The sequence below is a fragment of the Nothobranchius furzeri genome, chromosome 11, assembly GCF_043380555.1.
Source record: "Nothobranchius furzeri strain GRZ-AD chromosome 11, NfurGRZ-RIMD1, whole genome shotgun sequence".
NCBI classification, from domain to species: domain Eukaryota; kingdom Metazoa; phylum Chordata; class Actinopteri; order Cyprinodontiformes; family Nothobranchiidae; genus Nothobranchius; species Nothobranchius furzeri.
This window is the reverse complement of record NC_091751.1, coordinates 53,541,945-53,551,209: the sequence shown is the minus strand read 5'-3', so window position 1 is coordinate 53,551,209 and position 9,265 is coordinate 53,541,945. Positions and strand designations below refer to the sequence as shown.

Here is a 9,265-nt window from a genome sequence, read left to right as displayed (position 1 = left end):
GATCGATCATGCGCCTGGCTGCTTGGCCAAGGGGATGTCCCTTTGGCTGACTGGTCAGCACGTGTGAGTCTGGGGATCAACTCCTGCCCAGGCCCTTGTTTCTGCACTCTGCCACAATTAAACTAAGGACACATTCTCAGATGTATGGGTTTTAAGCTATTTTGTTTGGCAAACATGAATTGATGCAACACAGCTTTGTTTGTTGGACTTAAAATTAACAAAGCAAACTGCATCCCCACTGTCTGGATTTGGTCATGACAGGCTGAAGTTAAGTTCATGGTCAAATCAGCCAGTAAAGAACTACTTATTAAACGGCAGCTGTCCAAATAAAGTGTTGCATAACACACAAATCCCCCTCTTTAAAGTAATCTCATTTGTGCTCATCAAATAATCTGCTCATGGTGCTCCATGTTTCACTCCTCTTTGGCTCCCACAAGTAGAGAATAATATGAAAACTCAGCATGTTCACACAGTATATCATTGCCTCTGTCTTTTGGAGGGTTTTTACATTACTTGACAATTAAATAATTGGTACTGGACAATCTTGGTCCAGACTGACAGCATTTAACACACTTTCTCTCATGCAGGGGTGTCATATTAACCTCAGCTGTATTTTAAATAAACTTCAGCAATAGTAAAAGGATGATATTAACTACTGGGGATGACGATAATATTTGTGTCTCTCATGAGACAGAGCATGGGGGGTGGGGGGGGGTGTTGCACTTCATTCAAACTTGTTTTAATAAGGTGAGACCTTTTCCTCCCCTTTTGCAGAAAAAACATCACAAAATCAACTACAGAATGTTTCATTCAAGACTAAATCTATATCAGGGGAAGCACATTATCCTATTTCAGTTGCACTTTCATGCTTGGACTTCAAAGTCACTTTTACAGTTTTTGCATAATTCTGGCATCAGTGATTAGATAAGTACAGAAAATCTGAATTAAGCATGAAAATGCACAGGTACAATCCTGACAGTTCAAAAGGGTCAAACCTACCTCACACAATCATTAACTCGGTTGCAGGACTATTTTTCTGTGTCTCTTTTCAGTGTTTTCATACGATAAAAGCCCTTCTTCTTATCTGATGCAGAGTTTGCAAATGGTGATGCCTTTCATCTAGAATCACTTTCTGGAGCTTCTCAACTTGCACCATCCCAGGAATGTGGAGAAAAAAGAAGAAGAAAAAATTATGAAGTGGTGTTGGACCTTGCTACATTGAGAAAAAAAGATTTTTTTTTCTAATCAACATGAACCTTAAGCTCTTGTGTTAGGTAATGTTGACTTTGTATGCAAGGTACGTCAGCCAAACTACAGCTTCAAATACAAGAATGACTACATTTTTACATTTTACCTTTTTTACCAAGTATGTTAAAATTTTAAACTTTAATTGTTAAATTTGTGTCTGAAGCTGATTAAATTTTATCTGGTGAAACTTAAAAGAGATTAATAATAAACTGTGCCGTTGAGTCTTGCAGTACTTTAATGTACAACATATCGAACTAAAACATTTGCAAAAAAATCCTCAAAATAAATACAAACTGCAAAAACACAAGAAGTAGCTGCAATTTACCTATAACTATGACTATTGTAGTATTTTTATTGCATTTTGTTGTACCGGGTGATTTTTAAAGGTTGTGTAACCAGAATACCTGTTTTTGTTTTGTGACAGGCTACAGGGGATTGATGCATTTGATTGCATGTGTTGCACTAAACAAAGTAGTGATCAGTTGATGAAAAAGTCAATCGTCCTGTCATTCATTTCTTCAACCACAAACAGAAGCACAGTGCAGCTCAATACAACAGATTCCAGGCACAATAGAAAATTAAAAGGACTGTGATTTAAAACATTAAAATAACTTTTCTGCTCTCCTGGTTGCTGTGAATTTCCATTCTGTGGAAATTTCAGACGTGCTGTGTGATACTCCTCTTTTCCTGTGTATCAGTGCATCAAAGTACACAGGCACATGCATTGAGAAACCTGAGTAAACTGTGGTATTTTATCTGAGGGCCAGGTCCAGTTGGGTCCAGTATAAAAGCCTCAGCTCCCTCCCAGACAGTCTGCTCTGCCGCTCAGATCAGGAGACCCACACACACACACACACAGACCATGAAGCCTCTCCTCCTTGTGGCGTTGTTCGGATGCCTCGGTAAAAAGGACTTTTGCAACCATCACGTGAAGTTTTAATTATGATATTAATCCATGCTTTAAAACTGTCTTTTTTGTTTGTTTGTTGTTTTGCAGCCACCGTCTTTGCAGCCCCTGCAGAGACGGTGAAATGGTGCGTCATTTCGGAGCCAGAATTACAGAAATGCACAGAGCTTGCAACTGCAGCTTCCATCTTCTCATGCGTAAAGAGGGAGAGCCCTCTTGATTGCATCATTGCAATTAAGGTAAAGATCATCATCATTTATTTCTTGCACTAGTTTAGAAAAAACATGCATTCAGTGTTTGACCTTACAAGGCTGTATATATGAAAAGTTGTTCAATGTTAAGTAAAATTGGCTATTGCTATAGATCCGAGTATGTTTCCTGAATGCACTTGTAATAAATAAATGTCATTCCTTATCTGTATGAGTAAGATTCAACCTTTTGAATCCTGTAAGGTTATGCACATATTTTAAAAGGCCCTACTTCTTAAGAATAAAACAGTCACTCTGTCAAATTAGCTTCAGTGAAACAGTACACTCAACAATAACAAAATACGTTGCTTATTGGGAGAAAATAAACACCTAAATTGTGCTTTTTCCAACAGGCTGGTGAAGCAGATGCTATCACAGTGGATGGAGGGGATGTTTACACGGCTGGACTGAACAACTACGACCTGCATCCCATCATTGCTGAGGATTATGGCGCCGGTATTTATGCAGCCGGTCAAACAAAAGCAAACCGATGACTAAAGCATTTTTTCTAACCCTACTTCATTTTTTCATTTCTACGCATATAGCTTCAGAAACATGCTACTATGCAGTCGCCGTGGTGAAGAAGGGAACTGGATTTGGCATCAGAGACCTCCGAGGGAAGAAATCTTGCCACACTGGTTTAGGGAAATCTGCAGGCTGGAATATGCCCATTGGAACTCTGGTGGCCCAGGATATAATTCAATGGGCCGGCATTGAAGACAGAAAAGTGGAGGAGGGTAAGTTTTCAATCTTTTTTATTTTTAGTTTGCAAAAGTAAAAAAAAAAGCAGAAGACTTAAACATTTCTGTTTATCGGGCTGCATGTTTTACCTTTTTGATTTTCAAACCCAAAGAAACAAAGATGATACAAATAAGATGAATAAAGTAAGGCTGGAATAGAAAAACTCGTCTCACTACTACTAAATTTGTCCTAAAAGTTGACAAAAAAATCCCTTTCTCCCATGTTGCAGCGGTGAGCAGCTTTTTCAATGCCAGCTGTGTCCCGGGGGCAGAGCGCAGCTCCGGACTCTGTAAACTATGCAAGGGAGACTGTTCTAAGTCCCAAAGGGAGCCATACTATGACTACAATGGTGCCTTCCAGTGAGTAAACCAGATTCTAACTGATCTCTGACATCCTTTACACATCCTCCTCCACCTTTATTCATTGAAGTTTGTTTCCCCTTTATCAAAAATTCTCTTCTGGATTAAACACAAATACACTTCTTACAGTAATGCAAGCTGCTTTATCAAACAGGTGTCTGGCAGATGGAGTTGGAGATGTGGCTTTTGTCAAGCATCTCACTGTACCTGGTCAGTGTCTACATCTACATCATGAAGCAATGCAACACAGTTCATTTTATGACAAATGTCCTTTTTGACATTTAAAATTTGACTTGAATTTTTTAATATTTTTTTTGCATAAAATGTAAAGCAGGGAGGATGGTGAAACTTTTTGTTTGGATACATTTATTGATTAATAAAAGCCAAATTGCTTCAATTTTACTCTCGTAGATTCCGATAAAGCAAACTATGAACTGCTGTGCAAGGACAACACCAGACAATCTATTGACAACTATAGATTGTGCAACCTGGCCAGAGTGCCAGCTCATGCTGTGATTTCCCGAAAGGACCCACAGCTCACACAGTTAATCTGGAACAGCCTCAGTGGAGTACAGGTAAAGTAACAAAGACAGAAGAAACACCATTAACTGTGATGTACGAAACATACTCAAATGGAATCAGAGAGATTTCCACTGGCTGAAGTCATTGTAATTTGGTTGGTCTGATGTCATTTTCAGAACTTCAACCTCTTCTCCTCTAAGCCACCTTACAAGAATCTGATGTTCAAGGATTCAACCCAAAAACTGGTGAAGCTGCCTCCAAATATGGACTCCTTCCTGTATCTAGGTGCTCAATACATGAGTATCCTCAGATCACTCAAGAAAGGTAAAAGCAAGCAGACACAAAGATGCAATGAGCATTAAACCCAACTGAAAGAGTGACTTGCACCTGACTTGTGTTCATTATTTACTCCCTCAGAGCAGACCCCAGGTGTTGCATCTCCTGCTATTAAATGGTGCGCTGTGGGCCATGCAGAGACAGCAAAGTGTGACACGTGGAGCATCAATAGCTTGACCGGAAACAGCGCCTCCATTGAGTGCCAGAACGCCCCAACAGTTGACGAGTGCCTGAAGAAGATTATGGTAAAATCTGATGGAAAAAGTGTTTCCAAAATGAATGTATGGAGGTAGGGGTGTGTATTAGCAAGAATCTGGTGATATGATATTTATCACAACTCGGAGGAGACGATATGATATTCTGCAATACTACAAGTCAGACAGTATTTGCAATAGGGAGTCACGCACTTCTACTTCTGCACCACAAGTCTCCATAAGAGCAAATGAATGAATGCAAGTCCATGGGCTATAAGAGCTATTTCATACTCCAAATTTGTTATGTGCCATGGATTAACATATGATGTCAGTGAATTTTAAAAACACACTCTGATGCCAAGAAAATGCTTCTTTTGAATGACGGCAAAGTTATTTTAGGTTTGTGTGAAAATACGCCCAGGACTACAAATGTGCATCACTAAAATGAAGTAATTGAACCAAACAAGGAGAAAAGCAGAGGAAAAATGGTTTTAAGATCAGGTGAAAAGAACCACCATAAATCTTGCCATATGGTAAGTAGCAACTACGCTAGGGCATAGGAGAGTCTGTGGTGATGTCATATATGCGATGTGCCGACGTATGATTTGTAGTCATGGTAATTAAAAAATTTTACAAGCTGATAAATCTCAAAATACAAGATAATAATGGTTGAAACACACATCATTAATTTTCATTTACATTGAAGTACGGCATTTGTGCGATTCAGGGCGTAAGGTGAAGCGAATTATAAAATAGCTTTATAATGCCTGTTCGCTTGCATTCACTTTTGCTTTTCCGGGGACCCGCAAGTCGACCGAAAAGGGAGGAGATTTAGGCTCTGTGTTCTTAAAATGGAAATTAATTGGAAAACTCAGGTCAGATGCTTACAAGACACATCCAGTTTTATTGTAAGTTGTTATTGTTTCACCAGAATGAAAACTGCTGCCACCTAGCAGTCAGAGTTTGAATTGCACCTCACAAAATAATTACAGTAAATGTTTGCGTGTACATTCGCAATAAAAAAATGATACTCCGCTTTACATTTCAATTCAGTAGGGAAGTGTGTTGGTGAAATTCCAGTGATACGATACGTATCACAATACAGGGAAGACAATATGATATATCACAATATGTTGCGATACATTCAGCCAGGCCATAAAAGCGATTTTTTTAGACTAAATTTATTGTAGGAAAATTTAACTTTCCAAACTGAAGAAAGAAGAAGAAATTATTTTTTATGTAGCGCCTCTCAAGATAACAATCACCAGGCACTTCACAAAAACAAAAATAAAAATTTAAGTATAAAAAGATTTCAAAAATGATTAAAAGTGTGTTTACTGTTTAAAAAATAAACTACAAAAATGTCATATGTTTAAAAATATGTTTTAAATATGTTTTCTGATACATATCATGTTTTACATGATATATCTGAACCATAATGAAGGGATTTAGATTTCAATGGTGGAAACAAAACCCATTGAACATTGCTGCCATCTAGCGGTCTGCGTTTGAATCGCACCAAAAGAACAGGGGGAAAAAAGCACAAATGTTTGCATGTACAAGCTTCCTAAAATTTGATACATGGCTTTTGAATATCGATATAATATCGCAGGAAAAAATTAATCACGGTATATTGCCAAATTGCTATTTTCTTTCATCTCTACAATTCATTATCATAAAGGTAGCGCGACTCGGGTTGCGAATGACCACAGTCACCAATTCTTGTCCTGGTCTCAGAATTGTGTGTATTGAAACTCTTATTTCCCTCTGGGATTAATAAAGTATCTTTGAATTTGAATTGAAAACAAAACATTGCAAAGTTTCAGCGTGTAGATATTTTCTTACATCCCTATAGAGGCATCAGTTTGTTTGTGATCCCTGTTTGATTTGTTCTGCAGCGTAAAGAGGCAGATGCAATGGCAGTGGATGGAGGACAGGTTTACACAGCTGGAAAGTGTGGTCTGGTTCCTGCCATGGTGGAGCAGTATGACTCAGGTATAACACTTAAACAATGGATAAACAAAAATTTAAAAGGCTTTATCCAATGTTCATTTGTATGTTCTTACAAATTATTGCATCACGTTTTCTTTTCTCCACAGCCCTCTGCGGTTCTTCTGGAGGTATTGAACCCATCTTCACGCTTTAACAACAGACTACTCATTTTTTTATCAACTAAACATGCTTTTAATGCTCTTTTCTCAGCTGCAGCCTCCTCTTACTATGCTGTTGCTGTGGTGAAGAAGTCTTCCGGAGTGACCTGGGCAAACCTGAAGGGAAAGCGATCCTGTCACACAGGCTTTGGCAGAACTGCTGGCTGGAACATCCCCATGGGTCTCATCTACGATCAGACTAAGGACTGCGACTTCAGTCAGTGACCGATTGTTTCACTTTCATTTGCATCAACTGATGGGCTGTTTGAGTCTGACAGCATATCTTCTTCCCTCCAGCTAAGTTCTTCAGCAGTGGCTGCGCCCCGGGACTGGAGCCCAGCTCTCCATTGTGCCGACAGTGCAAAGGCAGCGGCCAGACCGTGGGAGATGAAGCCAAGTGCAAAGCCAGTGCCAATGAGCAGTACTATGGCTACACTGGAGCCCTCAGGCACAGCCAAACACATGACATCAATATCTTGATTTAAATTTGATGAATTTCCTTTTCACAAAGTGTTCTGTGTATCATTTCAGATGTCTGGCTGAGGATGCAGGAGATGTTGCCTTTGTTAAACACACGACGGTTCTTGAAAGCAGCGACGGTAGGAAGCTGTTTTATACCATCAATCTGCAGCGTTCTCTCATGTACAACTCACACGTCCATCTGAACGGTGTCACTGGTTTGTAAATTGTTGTTCTAGCTGACAGCTACCGGCTGATCTGCCCTGGGAAGGATCCAGTCCCAGTTAGTGAGTACCAGACTTGTCACTTGGCAAGTGTGCCAGCGCATGCTGTGGTGACTCGTCCAGAGAGCCGCAGCGAGGTGGTCCGCATCCTCCATGACCAGCAGGTCAGTGATCTGTTTTAAGGTTGCTTTAAATGTTTTAATAACTTCTTCTGGACATTTTTTTGTGTGGGGAAAATACCAAACCCCAGATTTAAATTCTTTAATTCTGCTTGGATGTGGCTCTAAAGTATGTTTCTGTGCAGACCAAGTTCGGAACCAGCGGAAGCGACCCCACATTCAGACTTTTCCAGTCTGAGAATGGAAACAACCTCCTCTTCAAGGACTCCACCAAATGTCTCCAGGAGGTTGCATCTGGAACTTCTTATAGCCAGTTTTTGGGACAAGAATACATGTCGGCCATGTCTGGACTCAGACAGTGCACTGAAACAGCTTCAGGTTTGTGCTGATCACAATTTAGTAACAAAAAAAATGTTTTTTATACCCTTTAAAGCATTTTTCTGCTCTGCATTTTCCAAAAAGTTTTTCTTTTTCTTTTTCCCATCAGATCTGGAGAAATCTTGCTCTTTCCATTCCTGTCAGCAGGACTAAAGGAGCAGTGGATGGGTGCAGCACCTCGGTCTGCTTGCTGATATTTACCCACACTTTCCTACACTTGATGACCCGCAATTCATTGAGTTTCATCCAAAAAATATGATACTTTTGTATTCCAGTTTTTGTTCAACAGGCAACTTTCAAATCACTAATCACACAATCATTAATGTTTTAATGACTTAGAAAAAGTTACACTTCCTTTGTACTGTTTAAAACTACCTGCCTTTTCTCAAATAAAGCCTTTCAAATGCTCCTTTATGTGGATTGTGTGGTTTCTTTCTTTCAGCTCATACACCTACAAATGTAATAAAAAGTAAATGAAATTTTTAAAAATTCCACAACAAAATTAGAAATTAAATAACAAATAGAAAACATTTTTAAAAATATATGAGGAAAATGCAAAACAATGACAGAAAAAGGTAAAGAATAAAAATATTTTAATCTAATGCATCAGCATATTAACATATTTGATGATGCAGTTTATCTGAATGAATGTTTTTGTTGGCCATTTCACTTCTCCATAGTTCTTGATGCAGATCACAGATGAGAAAATTGACCTAAAACATGTTTTGAGGTGTTTATTCTGTTTTAGATGTTTTTAATAGTTTTTAGGGTATTGTTACCTATTTATAGTTTGAATTTATTTAATTTTCATACGGTAATAATAAGGTCCCTGAACAGCATCTTATTGATAACACTTTATTATTTCTATCCAAAGTTATCCTTAATGGGACAGTGCACTGTAAAATCTGATTAGTTAACCTCACTTGAAAAAAGGATAAGAATTGACTGCACTTAAAATAATAAGTACACATGAGTAGAAAATCATGTGTTGGAGCCACTAATCTGCACAATGTAAAATGCACTTAAATGCAGGTATTAGCCTAGAATCTAGACCGTCATTTGACGAACCAAAATAATTTTGCTTTGCGTGTCAGTCTAGCAACGCTCCATTAGAACCTTCGCAAACCTGGCCAGTATTGTGGCTGTCCAATCACAGTGCGATTATTTATGAAAACAATGCATTTTCATCTTCTTCCAGGCTTCTTCCACTATGTATGGCAGACAGCATTGGTATCCCTATTGGTCCAATCACAGAGCTCTACTGGTTAGGTGAGCCAATCACAGCACTGAGTTTTATTTGTTGTTTTATTTTAGTTGTGATCAGTTAGCAAATTTCGATGAGCATTGTACTGGTTATTTAATGGCTCCAATGCATAATAA

At 38.7% G+C, this 9,265-nt stretch overlaps 1 protein-coding gene across 1 annotated transcript; it reads left to right on the top strand.

Moving 5' to 3' along the window:
* The first annotated feature begins 2,009 nt into the window (after positions 1 to 2,009).
* On the top strand, positions 2,010 to 8,294 carry tfa (transferrin-a). The gene is made up of 17 exons (XM_015956931.3): positions 2,010 to 2,150; positions 2,246 to 2,394; positions 2,757 to 2,859; positions 2,949 to 3,140; positions 3,374 to 3,503; positions 3,658 to 3,713; positions 3,915 to 4,078; positions 4,202 to 4,349; positions 4,443 to 4,606; positions 6,454 to 6,550; positions 6,655 to 6,675; positions 6,758 to 6,922; positions 7,003 to 7,153; positions 7,237 to 7,304; positions 7,404 to 7,552; positions 7,693 to 7,885; positions 7,995 to 8,294. The coding sequence occupies exons 1-17, from the start codon at positions 2,111 to 2,113 to the stop codon at positions 8,036 to 8,038; spliced, it is 2,034 nt and encodes a 677-aa protein (XP_015812417.3). The 5' UTR covers positions 2,010 to 2,110; the 3' UTR covers positions 8,039 to 8,294.
* Positions 8,295 to 9,265: the final 971 nt, after the last annotated feature.